Genomic DNA, 20,375 nt, shown 5'->3' with positions numbered 1-20,375 from the left:
ACGGTTCCTCATAGAAAGTTCTTGAATAAATCTGATATGCTGTAAATTTGCACCCAAAGTGGTGAACTGGATTAGAAAACTGTTGACGGACAGATGCTATGAGGGTGGTGGTTAATGGAATTCACTTGGAGAAGGGAAAGGTGAGTGGTATAGTGCCTCAAGGATCAGTGCTGGAGCCGATTCTGTTCAATATGTTTGTGAGCGACATTGCCGAAGGGTTAGACGGTAAGGTTTGCCTTTTTTGCAGATGATACCAAAATTTGTAAGAGTGGACACTCCGGAGGGAATGGAAAACATGAAAAAAGATCTGCAAAGTTAGAAGAATGGTCTAATGTCTGGCATACATACAGGTACTTCAATGCAAAGAAGTGCAGAGTGATGCATAGAAATTAAAGAGAGATGTTATGCGCTGGGAGGTGAGAGGCTGATGTGTATGGATGAGAAGAGGGACCTTGAGGTGACTGTGTCTGAGGATCTGAAGGCAACAAAACAAGTGTGATAAGGCAGTAGCTGTAGCCAGAAGGATGCTAAGCTGTATAGAAAGAGAAGTAACCAGCAGAAAGGAGGTGCTGAAACCCCTGTACCGGTCGTTGGTGAGGCCACATTTGGAATACTGTGTTCAGTTTTGGAGGCTGTATCTGGCTAAGGATATAAGAGGAAGGCATCACAAATGGTAGAGGGTTTGTACCAAAAGAAGTATGAGAAGAGACTGGAAGACCTGAATATGTATACTCGGGAGAAGAGGAGGGACTGGGGAGATATGATACAGATGCTTAAATAATTGAAAGATATTAATATAGAACCAAATATTTTCCAGGGAAGGGAAAATGGTAAAAACAAAGGGCATAAATTGAGGTTGCAGGGAGGAAGACTCAGGAGTAATGTTAGGAAATTCTTTTTCACGGAGAGGGTGGTGAATGCCTGGAATGCCCCACTGAGGGAGGTGGTGGAAAGGCAAATGGTGATGGAATTCAAAAAAGCGTGGGATAAACACAGAGGATGTCTAATTAGAAAATGGATGGTATAAATTGAAGAACTAAGACCTGGTACTGGGCAGACTTACACTGTCTGTGTCGTATATGGCGAATCGGTATAGGTTGGGCTAGGGAGGGCATTGATGGAAAACTCCAATAACTTGGAACGTATCCCACAAACGATATGATGGTTGGATATGCTGGAGTGAACTTCGATGGCAACTTCAGTAGCTGGATCCTAAGGATAGTACCGGGTGGACTTTACGGTCTATGACCCAGAAATATCAAAGAAAAAACCCAAATTAATTTACAGTAATCATGAATTTTATAATGAGTGAAATGAATGGGCAGACTGGATGGACTGTTCAGATCTTTATCTGCTGTCATTTACTATGTTACTATCTTAACCTCAGCACTGGGATTTTCCGCGCAGTGGTACAATGGCCCCATTTCTCATTTTATCTATTAGTGGCCAAGCGCTAAGTTTCCCATTATCATATGAGCCCTTACCACCATCCATTATATAGGTGGTAAGGGCTCCCATGCTAACCATGTGCTAATCAGTTAGTGTGTGGCAATGTAGCTGTGCGAACCAAATAGCACTGGCCACACCTACTCTCTGCCCTCCAGCACTAAAAAATATTTTCTAATAATTTTCTAATATATAAGATGGAAAAGATGATAGCACTACAAAAAGGGAATATTCATAATTTTAAAAAAAATATGGGGACCATTGACTAGTTACTCTAATGATCAGATATCTTAGCACATGGATAGTTTGTGTGTGGGGTTAGGGAGGGAAATGTATATCATATGGAAATAGGAGTATTGATAAAAAGGGGAGGTATTTATTCTCTCTTACAAGAATATTTGATTGTAATTCAAGTGATATGTGAAAATTGTCCTTTATTATGTATATTCACTTGATGTAAGAATTAAAAATGAATAAAGAATTAAAAAAAAAATAATAATAATTTTCTAATCATAAATTACCATGAGAAGACTATTTTTTTTTCCTTTTTTTTTTAATGGCATAGATGCTGTGGTTGCGTTTGTTACACATGCACAATATCTGTCCCCATTAAAAAAAATAACACAAGAAGGCAACCTAGTCACATCAAGGTTTGTGTGGAGGACGCTCAGGACGCCAAAATTGGCTACACAACTTACAAACCAGAATTAGATAAATATCTAATCGTGGGATCGTGGGATACTGAGGGAGGAGCTGGGATGTAACACGGGTGTAGGAAGTTAACCAGGAAATGAGTAAACCAACCTGGTCGTGCTTGTGTAGACCGGAGGGCTAGGAATTCGATAGGAAGGCAGGACTTAAATGGGAAACCAAGGTGGCAGGGGAGCCCCTTCTGATGATTCAGACAGGTCTTGACCTGTTTTTGGGCCACCGCGGGAGTGGACTGCTGGGCAGGATGGACCTGTGGTCTGACCCGACAGAGGCACTGCTTATGTTCTTATAATATAGGGTGCTCTCAGTATGAACCATCAGTGATAGGAGCACAGCTCCGACACTTCACTTCTGGGTCAAGGCGGTAAGCCTCCACCCCCACACCATCATCGAGCACCCTAAATGTGCTGAAATTTAAAGGGACCTAAGTCTACTAAATCAAACCAATCAATCAATCAAAGTGAGTAAATCAAACTCAACACAAACAACCTGAGCGACCCCCAAACAAACCCTGCCAGCCAGACCCCCCCGAACTGCACAACAAAATCAAGAATCACCATACAAAAAATACCAAATAAATCCAATACTTATCTGAAACCATCTCACAGACTAAAAAACGCAAAAAAAACCACGCCAGGAGAAAAGGTTCAACCGCGCTGGTTTCGGGAGGAGCCCTTCTTCAGGAACCTGACCCCCGACGGAACACAAACGAAGAGGTCGGCTGGAGGGCGGGGTGGGGGTGGAGGCTTACCGCCTTGACCCAGAAGTGAAGTGTCGGAGCTGTGCTCCTATCACTGATGGTTCATACTGAGAGCACCCTATATTATATTTATCTAATTCTGGTTTGTAAGTTGTGTAGCCAATTTTGGCGTCCTGAGCGTTCTCCACACAAACCTTGATGTGACTAGGTTGCCTTCTTGTGTTATTTCTATAGTAGGATTTTTGGCAAATTCGGAGTGTATTGTTGTGGCCCATTAAAAAAAGGCATGCCCATGGTAGTGCCTTTTACCCTGCTGTAAGTATGTGCTATGTTTATTGCAGCTTAGGGCTCCTTTTATCAAGGCGCGCTACGGGGGTTAGCGCGTTGGACATTTCATCACGCGCTAACCCCTGTGGCAGCCTAAAATCCTAACGCCTCGTCAATGGAGGCGTTAGGTACTAGCGCGGCAGGCGTTAAACTGCTACCGCGCCTTTGTAAAAGGACCCCTTAGTTCCAATACCTTCTTTACTTGTAAAGATAGTTTATTTAAATTTCTTATTAAGTTTTGTTTAATTGATGTGAACTGCCTAGAACTCCCTGGGTATGGCGGTATACAAAAATAAAGTTATTATTATTATTATTATTATTATTAGTGTGTATAAACACTTCTTTAGTCAAATCTTAGCGTATCAGGCAGCATTATGGGATAAACAAATTATTATGTTATGTTTATTAAGATTTGATGTACCGCTCCAGCATTACACTGACCTAAGCTGTTTATAATGTAACAATTGAATAATGAAAGGAACTCCATTGAACATGTTCAGATAGGAAAGATAGAGATAGAGACAAGACATGTACATTAATTAGTATGTATCTTTCTTTTTTTTTTTTTTTTTAATTTCTTTATTCAGTTTTGCATATTACAACAAGTGTATCAGAAAAATTTATATAATCTTATAAATACACACTTGATTTTCTTCATGAACACTTTAAGTACAATATATCATACTTATATTCATATTTTATAATGATTTAAATATTATGTAATACATTTAATAAATATGACAAATGTAAATAAAATAGAAAGCCCCCCAATCCCTCCCTACCTATTTCAGAAAATCTAACCTAATACATCAAAATGTATTAATTAATTCATACATATTATGAGATAAATAAAATAATACCCACCCCCATCCCCACTTAACAAATATCTTATTATGGAGGGTCACGTGATGCAGCCTGTCTGAGCAGACGTGCGATCGGAGAGCTCCTGCCCCACGGACATATAATCAGCGCTAAAATCAGCTTCTCCTGCACCTGGACGGGGACTGCACGATTTTCTCAATCGGAGAATACTTCCTGCTCTTCGGCGGTCCTGTTCGGCGGGTATACCAAGGCGGGGCATGCCAGTAAAAACGGCGAAAGGCACTCGGGATAGGCCCTCTCTCACCCCCTCCAAGATGGCGGCGGAACCGGCTAATTTTACCATACCCGCTGGAGACTGGATCGCCGACATCACGCGGTCAGTCTCTGCGGCGCTGGCGGACAGGCTTAATAAGATCCAGTCAGCTGTGGAGGAGATGCACGAGAAATTTGATTCCCACAGCCGACGGCTCACCGAAGTGGAACAACGAGTGTCCGACCAGGAAGACACGTGTGAGGGCCTAACCGCCCAAGTGGCCGAACTGCAAAAAACCTCCCGGGAGTTGCTGGCCTCCCTGGAGGACCAGGAGAACAGAAGCCGCAGAAACAACTTGCGGATGGTTGGGCTCCCGGAGTCGGTAAGCGATCAGGATCTGTATGCCGTCTTTGGTAAGTGGCTACCTGAGCGCCTGGAGCTGGCAGGGGGCGCCGAGGGCTTCGCCTGTGAGAGAGCCCATCGCATCGGAGCCAAGCCTGCAGAGGGGGGAGAGCGAGGACTGCTATAGCCCGCTTCGCCTGCTGGAGGGAGAAGGAGCTGATTCGCCGGGCATTTCGCAGGGCGGGGGCCCTGGATTACAAAGGCTCTCGGATTCTCCTTTTCAATGACTACTCTGTGCGGGTGGCGGCCCAGCGCAAGACCATGGCGCCTTTCTGCACGGACCTCCACAATAAGGGAATTAAGTTTGCCCTGGTTTACCCAGCAAAGATCCGGATATGGCATGAAGGCAAAATCCTTAACATAACCTCCGGAGAGGAAGCCAAGGCATTTCTAGCCAAACTGCCCGCTTGAAGTAATGGGCGAGAGTGCCTTTCCCATCTATGTTCTGTGTTTCTAACTCCCTTGCTCACTGGTACCGAGTCCTTAAATCATCTCTCCCCCTATCGGTGCTTACCCCTGTGCGCTCCTCCTGGGAACGGGATTTGGGACAGGATATCTCCGAACCTCAATTTTTAGCTTGTTTCAGCACTTTATACTCTTACACTAAGTCCGCTGATTTCCAAGAACTCCAATATAAGATCCTCCACCGGGCCTATTTCACTGCTCAGCGTGGGGCCCGTCTGGGGCTCTGGGATAGTGATTTCTGTGTTAAATGTAAGAACCGAGTAGGTACGTACCTTCATTCTTTCCTGGAATGCCCCCAATTGAGTATCTGGCAGGAGGCTCTCACCTTGCTGGAACGCGCTGTGTAACGTACTGTTGAATGGGACTATAGGTTTCTTCTCCTGGGTCTGCAGACCTCCCTCCGGGATCAGGGTTTCACTATCCCCCAATGTAGATTCTTCTATAATGTTATCCTCGTAGTGAAAAAACTGATTCTGACTTATTGGATGTCGGTGGATCCGCCTCCGATACCCCACTTCGGGAAGTGGCTCAGTTTGAAATTCGATTGTATGCTAGGTCCCCGAGTGCGCTTAAGAAGCATTATGTTGGCCTGTGGGAGAGACTGAGGGACCTGGTGCCATCACAAGAACGGGACGGGGGACTGGCGCCTGTTTAGTTTTATTTTGTGTTCTTCCTGCAATACCCCTGATATAATCCATTACTCTTTCCCTCTATCATGCTTTGGTGCCCCAGGGATGGGGGGAGGGTGGGAGGGAGGGAGGGGAATGAGTGCTCTGTTTGAGTGGTGAGGATGGTGCAATGCGTGAGTGGTGTTGCGAGTTACTTGTGGTTTTCCTGGGTTTTGTATGATATATAAAAAGGTGTGAGATCGCCGTCCCTGCTGGGCAGCTTTATCTATTTCTGTTGTCCTACATCGCTTTTTCTAACCATGAGAAATCTCCGTAAAATCAGAAAATTCTTTGACCAAGCACAATTTAGACTAATAGTCCAATCCCTAGTCTTAGGTCTGCTGGATTATTGCAACTCCCTATATCTTCCTTGTCCAGCCACTATGATAAAACAACTCCAGACCATACAAAACACCGCCCTCAGATTGATCTACTCACTCAAAAAATATGATCACATAACAACTGCCTTCTTAGACTCTCACTGGCTACCCATACAAGCACGAATCCAATTCAAATTCTACTGCCTGATATTCAAAGCATTACACGGCTCTTCCCCCTCCTATCTAAACAACCGCTTAAACCAAATCTCCACCTCAAGACACAGAAGAACCTCGAACCCTTTCGCCTTCCCCCCACTCAAAGGCACACATCGCAAGAAAATGTTTGACAACCTTCTGGCAACACAAACAGCAAAAATCAACCATTCCATCTCCAATCTTATGACAATATCAGACAACCTCAAAACATTCAGAAAAGAAATCAAAACCCTGCTTTTCAAAAAATTCATCCAAATATCTTAACCCCTCCTCTTTTACCTCCAGAAGATTCACCTACCTTCAGATAACCTTCCCCCAAATTACCCACCTTAACACCTTCCAATTAAACAAATACCATCAATAGATTGTAACCTACCCTCTCTAACTGCATTCCATATGTATTTTTCATACAGTTCTTCACTGTCAGTTTAATTTCCATCCTATAAGTTCACATAGAATTTTTCTTTTTTCAACCATCTTTATTTTCTCTTCTTTATTAATTTCCAGGTACTTTAGTTAGATTGTGAGCCTTCGGGACAGTAAGGGAATTTTTAAGTACCTTCTTACTTCTCATTTATAATCTTAATGTATATTTTCTTCAAACCGCTTAGAACCTAACGGATGTAGCGGTATATAAGAAATAAATTACATTACATTACATTACATTTAGTTTCCAATGCCTCTTTCTACTTGTTACATATTGTATTTGTGTGGGGGGGCTGTTTGGGAAGTTTTGCTTCTGCCACTGTATTTTCACTTGTTATGGACACATGTTGCCCTATTGTTACTTGTTGATGCGCCCTGTTGGATGGTGTATCTTTCACTGCTAATAAATATACGTTTAAAAAAAATATATATATCTTATTATGGGAAAATGTTATTAATCATTACAAAAATCTGCTAATGGCCTCCAAATCTTCTGAAATTTACCAAAGTAACCTTTCTGTGTTGCTATAGTGCGCTCCATTTTATATATATGGCATACCGAATTCCACCAAAAGTTATAACTTAATCTGTCATAATTTTTCCAATTGTATGTTATTTGTTGAATTGCTACTCCAGTCAATATGAATAAAGGTTTGTTATTATGTGACGAAATTTGACTCTTTACTCTCATTGTTGTACCAAATAAAATAGTATCATAAGTCAAGGCTACTGGATTGTCCATCATCCTATTTATTTGAGGCCAAATTGATTTCCAAAATAATAATATAAATGGACAATAGAATAAAAGATGATCTACTGTCCCAGCCTCAAGATGACAGTGCCAACATCTATTAGACTTGGAGTTATCTAATTTTTGTAAATGAACAGGGGCCCAAAAAGCTCTATGCAAAAGAAAAAACCATGTTTGTCTCATAGATGCTGAAACTGTACATCTTATCCTCCAAGACCAAGTCGTGGCCATTGAGATGCATTAATTTGATGCTTAATCTCAATGCTCCAAATGTCTCTAAGACCATGTTTTGGCTTTTTATTTACAAATCCAGATATTAATTTGTACCACATTGCGGCCTGGTGACCAGTAGAAACCACAAGAATTCTAGGCTATGATAATTATTAAGATTTTTCCATTCAGGGAACCCCGCCTGAATGGAAAAATTGCAACCACCTAAAATATTGTGATTTATTTAGACCAAATTTATGTTGGAATAGTGAAAACTCAAGCAGTTTACCATTAATTATTACATCCTCTAAAGTACGTATCCCTGCCAACATCCAATGCTTCCAAATGATTTTAAAACCGCCTATTTTGATCTTGGGGTATCTTTCTATTTCTACTTTTTATTTGACATTTAGAAAATTTATGAAGCATATCACAAGTAATTGGAAAAATTGGAGTAGACAATTATAATTTCTGGTGGAATTCATTGTGTCACACTTATAAAATGGAAAGAACAATAGCTATACAAAAAGGAAATTAGGATAATTTTAATAAGATATGGGGCCATTGACAAATTATTGCAATGAATAGATACCATTTTCCATGGATAGTACATTTGTACGTATGGGGATGGGGGGTATCAATGTTAATAATTGTTTAGATCAATAGAAAAGAATATTTCTATATATATGATGTATTTGATCGAATTAGTGTTGGGAAGGGTGGGAGGGAAGGGAGTAAACTTTAGGTATTTAATTGTTATAATAGAAAGAAATTCAAGTGATATATTCATTTTCAAATGTTTTATTGGTTGTACACTTGATGTAAGATGAAAAAATGAATAAAGAATTTAAAAAAAAATTTATGAAGACTGATCTGTTTAGTAAATATTTTAATTAATTAATTGTGTTTATACCATGTATACTTGTATTTTAATTTTTGTTAACTGCCCAGAACCATGAGGTAGCTGCGGTAAATAAGAAATTGTGTTCCGTTATGGTTATCTTGTTGTCTATCATATTCCTAATAATTCCTATCATTCTGTTTAGTTTTTTTGGCCACCACTGCATACTTAGCAGATTTCAAAGTGTTGTCCACAAGGACATCTACATCTTTTTCTTGGGTGGTGGACTCCATGTAGAACCTACCATCAAGTAACTATGATTTGGATTATTCTTTGCAAGAGAATCACTTTGCATTTGTTCACATTAAGCTTCCCTTTTTTGAAGGGAATTCTATGAGTGTCGGAGCTAATATCGCTGAGGCTAGTGATAAAAAAGCCTAATGAGGCTTCTTAAAATGGTGGGGGTGGGGGAGAGTAAATGTTATCTGCCATTTGGATGTCCAGTCTTCAATGCCCAAAGGTTCTCCTACAATTTCTCACAGTCTGCATACGACTGCAACATCATTTTCTCCCTTTTCCTAGTTTTTACTGTTGTTGTAAATTGCACTACTGTGTCCTCAACTGACTTTGTAGGGTAGTATATCAAATGTTAAACTATACTAAGCTAATGACCCAGTCCCAAACCATTCTGAATAGTGGGCTGAAAATACTTTTAATGAAACCCTAGTGCATGCTGAAAGAATATAGTGAACCAATGACTATCTTCAAGTCAAGTGGCTGTTTTACCCCAGCTGGGCTACAGCCTATAACTGGAAAATACTTCAGAAGAAGAGGCACAGCAAGCAATGAAGCAGCAGGCATCACTTACTGGAAGCAGCTGTAGCCCTGCTGGAGGCCAAGGTCGCAAGTGGCAGAAGGTTCTTCCCATGCCCAGCAGTTGGCTCCTGAATCTGCTGCAAGAGGACACTGGTGGAGGTAATGCGCTGCAGATGAATTCTGAAAAGAGCAGAACAATTTGAAAGCAAAAATAAAACTAGAACTCACCCAGTGTCTTAATGATTAACCCCCTCCACTAAAATACCAGGCAAACAAAACAGTGGAATGTGGGGCTCAAAAGGAGTATTCTTGAAGAAATCTAAGTTGGGATTAGGGATGCTGAGGCAGATCATATCAGAGGAAGCATTTATTCAGTGAGCAGTTTACTATAACAAGGCTTTAAAGGCTGGTTGATTAATAAAATGAAAGGCTAAGACGACAAACAGACAAAGATATAGCAGTAAGAAGGTGCAAGGGTGATCCAAAATAGAGGACCTAGGAAGAAGGATATGACACTGGAATGATGGGGAAGCTAGAAGGAAGCAGGTGCTGAAGTTAAGAAGAGATTGATAATTACAAGGAAAATAGGAGTAAAAGTAATGAGAAGAAATCAGTTCCACATACAGTTCAAACTCCTCTTATTGACTTACAAGGGAAAGGGATTGGGACTTGTATACCACCTTTTTGTAGTTTTACAACCACACTCAAAGCGGTTTACAAGCATTTTTCCCTATCTGTTCTGGAAGACTCACAATCTATCTACTGTACTTGGGGCAGTGGAGGAATAAGTGACTTGCCCAAGGCCATAGGGACCAGCGCAGGATTTGAATCCACAACCTCAGGGTGCTAAGGCTGTAGCTCTAACAATTGTGCCACACTCCTCAGTATCTCTCCTTATAGAAACATGAAGGCAGATAAAGGCCAAATGGCGCATCCATTCTGCTCATCCGCTCTCTCCTCCTTCTCCTATGAGATCCCATGTGCCTGTCCCAAGCTTCGTCAACACCACCTCTACCAGGAGACTATTCCATGCATCTACCACTTTTTCTGTAAAAATGTATTTCCTTATACTACTCCTGAGCCTATTACTTCTTAACTTCATCCTTTGCCCTCTCATTCCGGAGCTTCCTTTCAAATGAAAGAGATTTGCCTCATGTGCATTTATGTCATGTGGGTATTTAAACATCTCCATTATATCTCCCCTCTCCTGCCTTTCCTCCAAAGTATTCATATTGAAATCTTTAAGTCTGTCAGTATACATCTTATGATGAAGGCCACCAACCATTTTAGTAGCCTTCCTCTGGACCAACTTCATCCTCTTTATATCTTTTTGAAGGTGTGGTCTCCAGAATTGCACACAATATTCTAAAATGAGGTCTCACCAGTGTCTTATACAAGGGCATCAATACCTCCTTTTTCCTATAGCATCCTTCTAGCTTTTGCCATTGCTTTTTCAACCTGTTTGGTCACCTTCAGATCATCGCATACTATCACACCCAATTACTGCTCCTCTTTTGTGCACAAAAGTTCTTCACCCCCCTAAACTGTACCATTCTCTCAGGTTTTTGCTGCCCAAATGCATAGCCTTGCATTTCTTAGCATTAAATCTTAGCTGCCAAATTTCAGATCATTCTTCAAGTTTCACTAGGTCCTTCCTCATGTTATTCACACAATTAGGGGTATCTACTCTATTTCAAATTTTGGTATCATCTCTCCCTACCCTCCTCCACTTGAGCTCCATTCATTGGGCAAGCCCCATTTATCTATACCCTTCTCTAATGCCAACTCCAGACTATATTCCTTCCCTCTTGCTGCACCACACACCTGGGACAAATTGCCCCAGTCATTAAGTCAAGCTCCATCCCTGGCAGTAATCACAGCCAGGCTAAAAGCCCACTTTTTCAAGGTTGCTTTACACACTTAAAACCTCACTCCCTTGTAAAACACCCATGCCTAAGAAACTCCCTAACCTCCTATGTTCTGTTTGTCCACTGACTACATTGTAAGCTCTATGGAGTAGGGACTATCTCTTGAATGTTTTAATGTATGTCTTTCAGCGCAATAGAAATGATAAGTAGTACCCTGTTTCCCCGAAAATAAGCCCTAGCATGATTTTTAAAGATGCTCCTAATATAAGCCCTACCCCAAAAATAAGCCCTAGTTAAGACTGACCCTCGAAACCCCTCCCTCCCCGAATGTCCCCAACACTCACTGACTCCATCCTTCAGACTAGTGCTGCCTGATTTGCTGAAAAAAATCAGACTCGTTAATTTACAAACCCCTGCTGCTTTAGGAGACCTCGGAGTGGAGGTATGTAAGTCTCAGGGTGGGAGCTTGGTGGTGTTATGCCGTAGAGATTGACACGGTAGTTGTTACCCGCGGCTAGCCGTGGGTAACCTGCCAAAACAGTGACCAAAAAAAAAAAAAGGTCACCGTGAAATCGGGGACAAGGCCATTCACCGCCCCATGGAGCGTTGAATGGTTAGCACACGCGGTGTTCAATCCGGCAGCCCCCTCTCTCCCGCTGGCCGGCCAGCCATGCATCTCCCTCCCTCCTTTTCCCTTATCTTCTCTTGTTGAAACTGGCGATTTCTATAAGGCTATGCGCTGTATTACAGCTGGAGCCTTGAAGTTATGTTGCGTTGCCTGCTGGAAAAGTCTCCTCTGACGCAACTTCCTGTTTCCGGTTGCATCGGAGGTGACTTTTCTAGCAGGCAACCCGACGCGACTTCAAGGCTCCGGCTGTAATACAGCGCATAGCCTTATAGAAATCGCCAATTTCAACAAGAGAAAGTAAGGGAAAGGGAGGGAGGGCAATGCATGGCTGGCCGGCAGGAGGGAGCTGCTGGACCGCATGAAGGGTGCTGGGGGTGGGGGGATGGAGAGGAGAAGACGCTGAAGATGGGGACGGGGCGGTGAAAGGGACAGTGGGGGCGGTGAAAAGGACAATGGGGGCGGTGACGGGGCAGAGACGGGGACGGGGCGGTGAAAGGGACGGCGGGGACGGGGCGGTAAAGAGGATGGTGGTCCGGGGACGGGGCAGTAACGGGGACAGAATTTTTCCCCGTGTCATTCTCTATTATGCTGCACAGGGGGATGGGAAGTAGAGAGAGATAGAAAGATGCTGCACAAAGTAATGGGTGAGAGGGGAGGAATGATGCTGCACGTGTGTGTGTGTGTGTGTGCGTGGGGGGGGGGGGGGTGTTGAAAGGAAAGAGGAAGAATTAGGATGGAGGAGAGGAAGGACGAGATGATTGTTGTACATGAAAAAAATACGAAATCTCCGAAAGTAAGCCCTAGTGTATTTTTTGGACCCAAAATTAATATAAGACACTGTCTTATTTTCGGGGAAACACGGTAGAAGTACTACTAGCTCCAGGCCCCGCTCCCCGGCACTCACCGAATCTTAAGGTTCTTGATGGGGTCCTGGGAACGATAAATAGCTTCTCCGTTGTCCGTGTTCCAACCTTCTGCCATCTCTACGTGTGCGAACAGGACACAGACCCGCCGCCAGGATCTTAAGAGCTCCACATGGACCCGCCCTACCAAACTGGCAACAAGCTCACCATTCAAAGAATCCAAGTAACAAAACTCCGCTCCAACAACTCACACACCGTCGTCTCCATTAGACGTAATCCTCCTTATCCCCACCCCCTTGCTCCGAGGGAGAAACGGGCTCCTGCCACCCCATCCACCAATCCGGCCGAGCGATGCGTCGCTTTCATTGACGTCACTGCCAGTCGAAGGACTGGCCTCTAGACGCGGCTGTTTAGCGCGGAAGCTCCGGCAGGTCTCCTAGCAACGGTACCACGTGACATCCCTCAGCGGAAGCTGAACGGCAAAGTAGCTCTTAGATTGGCTGGCGGCGTTGAGTTATGCTGCCGTTTGATTGGTCAATGTCGGGGTTTTCTCTCCCGGAGCACCATGGATCTTCTTGTGTTGGTACGGCGGGATCAGGTCAGGGGCGTTCGCGGTTGGTGGGTTTTTGATGTTTTTAAAGGGTGGCATGTGCGAATTTTGGAGCTGGGCTTTCTGGGAGCTCAGAATGTCCCAAGATGGAAGAAATGTTCACAGTTGCAGCTTTTAATGTTGTGCTTGCTGGGTAACAGATTAGCAGCATCAACACGTTGAGCTATTTTAGTCCTGTTACTCTTTCATATCTTTCTACTGTACGTGTTCCACCTTTACTTACACTTTATATAATGTCCATTCAAATATTTTGTAGGTAGCAAAGTATGCTGTACTAGTGTACTTTGTACTGTTACTTGAATGTTTTTGCTGCTCCAATTGTCTGTTTCCTTGGATGATTTTTTTTTAAAGGCGGTAAATTAACTATCTGAATTTAACAGCTGTGCTATTGCAAAAGTTAAATGAACTTAAGGCTGCCTAGCTAATAATGCTACCTTGTTGAGAGAGGGTGTGATTTTCAGGTGCATATGTCTTAATGGTGTACTGTAATAGCATGTGTCGCACAAGAGAGCAGTAGTAGGATTGCAAATGAATTTCATATGGGTATATAATAAGAATACAACCAGACCAATTTACATATACATTTTCTCTCATATATGTATATATATATATATATATATATATATATATATATATATATATATTCACCATATACTAAACTAAACCTTAGGTTTGTATACCGTACCGTCTCCACAAGCGTAGAGCTCAGCACGGTTTACAGGGTTAGGTTGAAAAGGAGCTACAATGAAGGGTTATAGGAAAGGAGCTAGGGAGATAAAGAGGGACAGGGTACCAAAGAGCGGGAGGTGTTAGATTTTTGAAAAGAGCCAAGTTTTCAGGTGTTTGCGGAAGGATTGGAGGGAGCTTGAAATTCTGAGTGGGGATGTGATGTTGTTCCAGAGTTCTGTGGTTCTAAAGGGGAGGGATGTTCCTAGTTTTCCTACGTGGGATATACCTTTTGCAGAGGGGAATGATAGTTTCAGTTTTTGGGAGGATCTAGTGGAATTAGGGTTAGAGGAGTTCCTGTAATTTTCTATAAGGAATCATTGCAGCTTACAATAGGACTGAGATCAAGTGTAACAATGGAACATATGTGTGTGTGTGTGTGTATGTGTATATATATATATATATATATACAGTAGACTCTATTAACTGGAACTCAAGCAACCAGAAAAAGAAATATGTACAGTAATATCTTAAATCAATTTCTGACAGAAATTTAGATGTAAACTTGGCATGCCACACCTGAATACACCCACACTTTGCCTACCAGATGTCCCATAATTTGTCTGGAACAGTTTATGGTATGGTATAGTATGGGGTATAGTATTAGTTAGGCCTATTTTTAATAGCAATTATCAAGCAACACACACACTCGCTCACTCTTACTTACTTTCTGGATTTTTATAGGAAGTTAAGATCTCTACTGTGGAAAAATCTTGTATTTCCAGCAGCCCTCTAATGTGTGGGAATAAAATTAACACAAATAAACTAAAATGAACAAGAATAAAACAAAGCATCAAATCATATTAAACTACCTCAAAAGCCTGGTATGTTCAAAGACATGATTCTAGATGTTGTTGAGGAGGAAATATTGTTTATTTATATTCTGTTTTTAACAAAGGGGGATTGCAACATAGCATTCATAATTCAACCAAACATCAAATAGAAACTTTAAAATATTCCTTTTAAACTGGAAACCCAGACCTGATGATGCATTCTGAGTACTGTACAAGATAATGTGCCACAGGGCGAGTACATCCTAGTTCTAGAATCATTTCTTGGAATTGACAGGAGGTGACTTTTTCTTGGTGATCTTCTTGTACCACAGAGGGTGCTAAGTAAGACTGTTGTATGTCCTTGAATGTCATCTCTATATCTCTGACTGTGGCAGCTCCTTCAGATCAGCCACTGCAGCTTAGTGATTATGTTGGATCGTTTGAGCGCTAGCTCTTTGTGCCAGGTGCACACAAAACCTCTCTAGCAGAATACTACTAATACATGGGGCACTTATTGTAAAAGGCTGGATAATTGGCAATCTGCTGCCAGACTTCTTCTACCTTACAAACACATTGACATTTTCCCACCAATTAATATGTCATTAGAGATTTTGTTTTATAGGATTTATTGCACACACAAGTTCTAATGATCTTTGACACCAAGGAATAGTGCAGCACAAGAATGATGACACGAAAGTCTGCAGTAGCTAGAGAGTATATATCTGAGGATAGGAAGTTGGATGGATAGGAGTTTAAAACTATCCCTTACATTCAGTTAGTAGAACAGCTGTGAAGGCATGGAATATTCATGTTGAATGTTAACAATTCCTTATTTTATAAAAGGCTCTATTGAATGTGGAGCCTTTTGAATAATATAAAATACAAATCCACTTCTATACCGCTATACCTTTCCAAAGCGGTTCACAAAGTAAGAAGGTTATACAAGCATAACATATTATAAACTCATTTATAAAATTTATCAGATAAGTCAGGGGTGTCCAATGTCGGTCCTCGAGGGCCGCAATCCAGTCGGGTTTTCAGGATTTCCCCAATGAATATGCATTGAAAGCAGTGCATGCACATAGATCTCATGCATATTCATTGGGGAAATCCTGAAAACCCGACTGGATTGCGGCCCTCGAGGACCGACATTGGACACCCCTGAGATAAGTGAATCTTCAGAGCCCTTTTAAAAACCTGATAAGAACCAGCATCCTGAATTAACTTACCAAGACTCCTAGCCCATGACACTACCTGATAAGCTAGAATTCTTGGAAAAAAATGCTTGTAAACACAACCTTTAACTGAAGGAAATGTAAACGTGGTAAGATTAGGCAATGTTGATTTTCTATCAGTAAATTTGAAATGATTGATGAAATAATTTGGCACAAAGCTAGATAACATTTTGAAACAAAAACATCCCAATTTAAAGCTCCTCAACTGGAAGCCAGTGCAACATCCGATTGTACTTTGTCACATGCTCTTATTTTTTTCAACTTAAAAATCAATCTAACAGCTTTGTTCTAGAAAAGCTGCAGTTTTTTGATATTCCTTTTGTGGGAGGCTAAGTAGATAATATTACATTAGTCCAGAAGACTCAAAATTATAGACTGTACAAGAAGTACAAAGGTGCATTAGGGCCTTAACGCGTGGAATAGCATGTGCTCAAATGCTGCCTCCTTTTAATCAGGTGATAATTTTTCAGCTAGCATGCCCTATAGCGTGCGCTAATCTTGTGCGTATGCTAAAAACACTAGCGCATCTTAGTAAAAGGAGCCCTAAATGCAGAAAAATCGAAATGAGGTCTGATTGTCCTAAGCTTCCAAAGCATAAAATAGCCTTTCTTAAGTAGAGCATTTGTTTATGCATCTAGAGTCAAATTACGATCCAAAAGGATGCCCAAAATTTTAATTTTGGGGATAATGGGATGACTGATTGCATTCAATACTAATTTGTCGTCTTGGATTTTGTTATGGGGAGAGAGGCCAAAATAAAGTGTATATGTATAAGGATGCTGGCAAATGCATATGTATTTGCAGACATGTCCAGTGGAAGTAGCCATTTCACAGAGAAAGATCAAGCTACTCTTTCTGAGCAAGTATAAACACTGGTAGCTAAACATATAAGTACTGATCTTGTAATATGCAAATGTATATTCTGGTGCCTACATGAACTAAGTGCTGATTTTTGTAAACTAAGGGGTCCTTTTACTAAGGAGTACTAGCTGTTTTAGCGCACGCTAAATGCTAACGCGTCTATAGACCGTAATGGACATGTTAGCATTTAGTGCAGCAGGAAGTCGCAAGTCAGCTGATGCTGGCGCCTCTCTTCCTGCCCAGAGTGTGAGATTGGGTACAAGACCGCGGGCCGCAAAATAGCACCCAGGGGCCGTGAGTTTGAGACCGCTGAGCTATAGTGATGGTTAGATAGCCCTATATGAGTAAGCTGCTCACTTCTGTTGAGTGCTTGTCATTGCAAACAATATTTCTAGGGCACTAGGTACATCATTCTGGAACACTTGGGTCGTGTATCTCGGGTTGTGAGATCCTGTGTAAGAGAGCCTCATTTTTCTTCTCTTCCTCCCATCCCTTTGGGCTGTCCTGTAATACTTCAGTTTTACTCTGTACACACAGGATGGTAGGATCCTGTCTGCTCTGCTCATGTTTACTACACTTAATCATAACCAAAAGGCAGAGAAGCGATCTGCTCATGTTTATTTTTAATTAAATGTATTAATTTATTTTTTTATCCAGTCATGAAGCTTTTTGGTGCTGCAGAGGATCCCAATTTAGGGACATTTCTGGCTGCAGAGTATATAGACTCTGAGGGCAGTAGTCTGTATCTAAGGGACAGCCTGCTTGGCCAGCCTGCATTACTAGTCCAGGAGCTTAGGGACCATTCCCTTGGGAGCACGACTCGCTCCACAGAGAACTTGAGTGCAGGCTGAGAGGCCCCGTGGCAGTTTTTCACCAGGATTGGGTGCCGACTGTGTTTCTTCTCCTGACTTCATGCGTGAGTTCTGGTGGAAATTTGAGATCAGTCCAGCTGATTGCACTGAAGGCAGTCAGAAGAAGCAAGCTCTCTGGATGTGCTGACTTGTCTGAAGCACTTCTGTGGCTAGTTTAAGCCCTTTTGCAGCTCCTACACCCAGCATGGCACAGTGCTGTGAAAGGCTATGAGAGAAATTGGTTGGGGGGAAAGGACATTAGATAGAGTGTTAGTCCACCAGGACAGATAGGGAAAAATGCTTGAGTACCTGAATGTAAACCACTTAGGCTATAAGTGGTATATAAATACTAAAATAAATAAATACTAGGTTAGTCTTGCTTGTAATACTATGTGTGCTATGCTATGTTTTGGAGTGGAGGAGTGGCTTAGTGGTTAGGGCATACACCCAAACAGGAGATTATACCTCATCATGGTAGAACAAAGATACTCTATCTTTATTCACAGTCAAGACCTGACACGTGTTTCAGCTGTAAGGCCTGCCTCAGTGGTCTATAAAATGAAATAAAATATAAAAACCATGCACATGAATACAGTAATATTACAACAGACATTGAAATAATACAACATAATGATATGAAATAATCTATAACCATAATATTACATTAAAATTATAAGGGTAAAAAAATCATAAATGCTTCATATATTTAAAAGCCAACCAAAGGAGGTGGGGGAGGGTTTCACCACAAGTGTGGAAGGAAACAAAAAGGGGGAAGAGGATGGGAGAGGGAAAGAGTGGAAAAAAAGGAAAGAAAAAGGGGAGGAGAAGGAACCCCAAGAAAAGGGGAAGGGAAAGAGAAGGGGGAATAGAAGGGCAAGGTGAAGGGAACAAAAAGTAAAAAGAATAGATGAAAAAAGAGAATGCAAATAACCATGGGAAATAGCATAAAATATCACAAAACTTTTTACTAAATAAAAATTGTTGTATAAAATATGACACTTGTATGTTGAGACATCAAACTATGGCAAATATAAATACCTTAGAACTTCAATCCAAATCTTCCAAACTAATTCCAAAGTATTTAGTATTAATCTTCTTTCACCATCATCCACTTATCCAGTATATACATGAGTACTGTTTCTGAGGTCTTTGGCATTACTCATGTATATACTGGATAAGTGGATGATGGTGAAAGAAGATTAATACTAAATACCTTGGAATTAGTTTGGAAGACTTGTATGTTGGGGATAAGTATTACCCATGAGAACATGTTAGTTGCATAACAAACCTCTTTAAGAATGCAAACTTTTTTTTTACTAAAGTAAGATTTCACAACGCAACAATGTAATGTAAGCCATGCTAAAATGTAGTTAGGGCTACAGCCTCATCACCCTGAGGTTGCAGGTTCAAGGCAGCCCAGCGCTGCTCCTTGTGATCCTGGGCAAGTCACTAATGCTCCATTGCCCCAGGTACATTAGTCGGATTGTGAGCCCACCGGAACAGATAGGGAGAAATACTTGATTACCTGAATGTAAACCACTTAGGCTATAAGAGATCTATAAATACTAAAATAAATTATTAAGTAATTTTTAAAGGTTTCTGAGGTTGGAGACAGGGTCCTCTATCTCAAAAATCCTGTCCCCTGAATTTTTTTGACCTCTTATTTAGCGTCCACATGCTGATTTTGGTGATACAATTGCTGCCAAGGCAGCCGTCTTGGATTTCTCAATTTTAAAGTAAAAGCTTTTATCTTCCTCAAAAAATCTCAATTTGTACCAAAATTGGTCTAGATGAACTTCTCAAGCCAAGACACTAAGGATTCATGCCAGATTTATGATGGATAGCCGGCCAAGGACCATCCTTGTTCCACATGGCATGTTGAGGGGATGGCAGGAGCCACAGTTGGAGCCACCTCTAGTCTCTCTGGAGGTATGGGGGTCTCTCTTGGATCGAGTTCCAGGTCAGAAATCCTGGCTAGAGCTGGGAGCTGCTGAAAGGGCATTTGAGGCGAAACGCAGCCACGTGCTTGCCGCAAAACCCCAGAGTGGACCGTAGGAGTGCCTGCCAGAGCCTTCTGAGTTTTCTGGTCCAGCTTTTGCTCCAGAATTTGTAAGCATACCTAAATTACAGTAGTTGCAGTGTCCTCTTGGGGGTTGTGATGCTGCTAGCGCCAGGGGTTATTCCTCTAAGGACACATTTTCCCCACAGCAGAGCCACAGAAAAATATTGAGAGGAAGTCTATTCGGTATCTATATCTTTACTGTCCCAGTCAGGGTCCTCAGTATTAGGAGGCTCAGCATCGTGCCTAGAAGAGTCAGATTCCGAAAAGATGGCAGCCCTGGATCTCGGAGAGGACCCAACTGTGTAAAGGCTGTTCAAGCTGTCAGCGCTGTGGGAGATTCAAGTTTATTTAAAATTTCTTATACCGCCCAATCAAGCCTTCTAGGCGGTGTACAAAAACACCAAAACGATGTGCCAAATAAAATACATTTAAACAAAAACAGACCTGGGGTAATGACAATTTTTAAAGATGTTGACAAACGGGAACAAAAGGGAAGATACAATTGATAGAGAGAAAGAGAACAC

At 41.8% G+C, this 20,375-nt stretch overlaps 2 protein-coding genes across 8 annotated transcripts in view; one reads left to right on the top strand and one right to left on the bottom strand.

The window, feature by feature from the left end:
• Window positions 1-13,125, bottom strand: part of MKS1 (MKS transition zone complex subunit 1) — a 93,560-nt gene extending 80,435 nt beyond the window's left edge. Inside the window, exons 1-2 of the mRNA XM_033940395.1 lie at window positions 12,775-13,125; window positions 9,427-9,554 (exon numbers count right to left, since the gene is read on the bottom strand). Coding sequence (XP_033796286.1) covers window positions 9,427-9,554; window positions 12,775-12,851 — 205 coding nt within the window. The 5' untranslated portion in view covers window positions 12,852-13,125. The remainder of the gene's footprint in view (window positions 1-9,426; window positions 9,555-12,774) is intronic.
• A 43-nt stretch (window positions 13,126-13,168) lies between these two features.
• Window positions 13,169-20,375, top strand: part of PRMT9 (protein arginine methyltransferase 9) — a 71,126-nt gene continuing 63,919 nt past the window's right edge. For 2 of the 7 annotated variants that reach the window (XM_033940358.1, XM_033940332.1), the window contains exon 1: window positions 13,358-13,543. The gene's annotated coding sequence lies outside the window, so the exon portion shown is untranslated. The other 5 variants (XM_033940366.1, XM_033940347.1, XM_033940375.1 and 2 more) reach the window with 5 other exon arrangements.

Source organism: Geotrypetes seraphini, chromosome 1, assembly GCF_902459505.1.
Source record: "Geotrypetes seraphini chromosome 1, aGeoSer1.1, whole genome shotgun sequence".
Lineage (NCBI taxonomy): Eukaryota > Metazoa > Chordata > Amphibia > Gymnophiona > Dermophiidae > Geotrypetes > Geotrypetes seraphini.
Note: the sequence above shows the minus strand (reverse complement) of the source record. Positions and strands in the feature narration are given on the sequence as shown.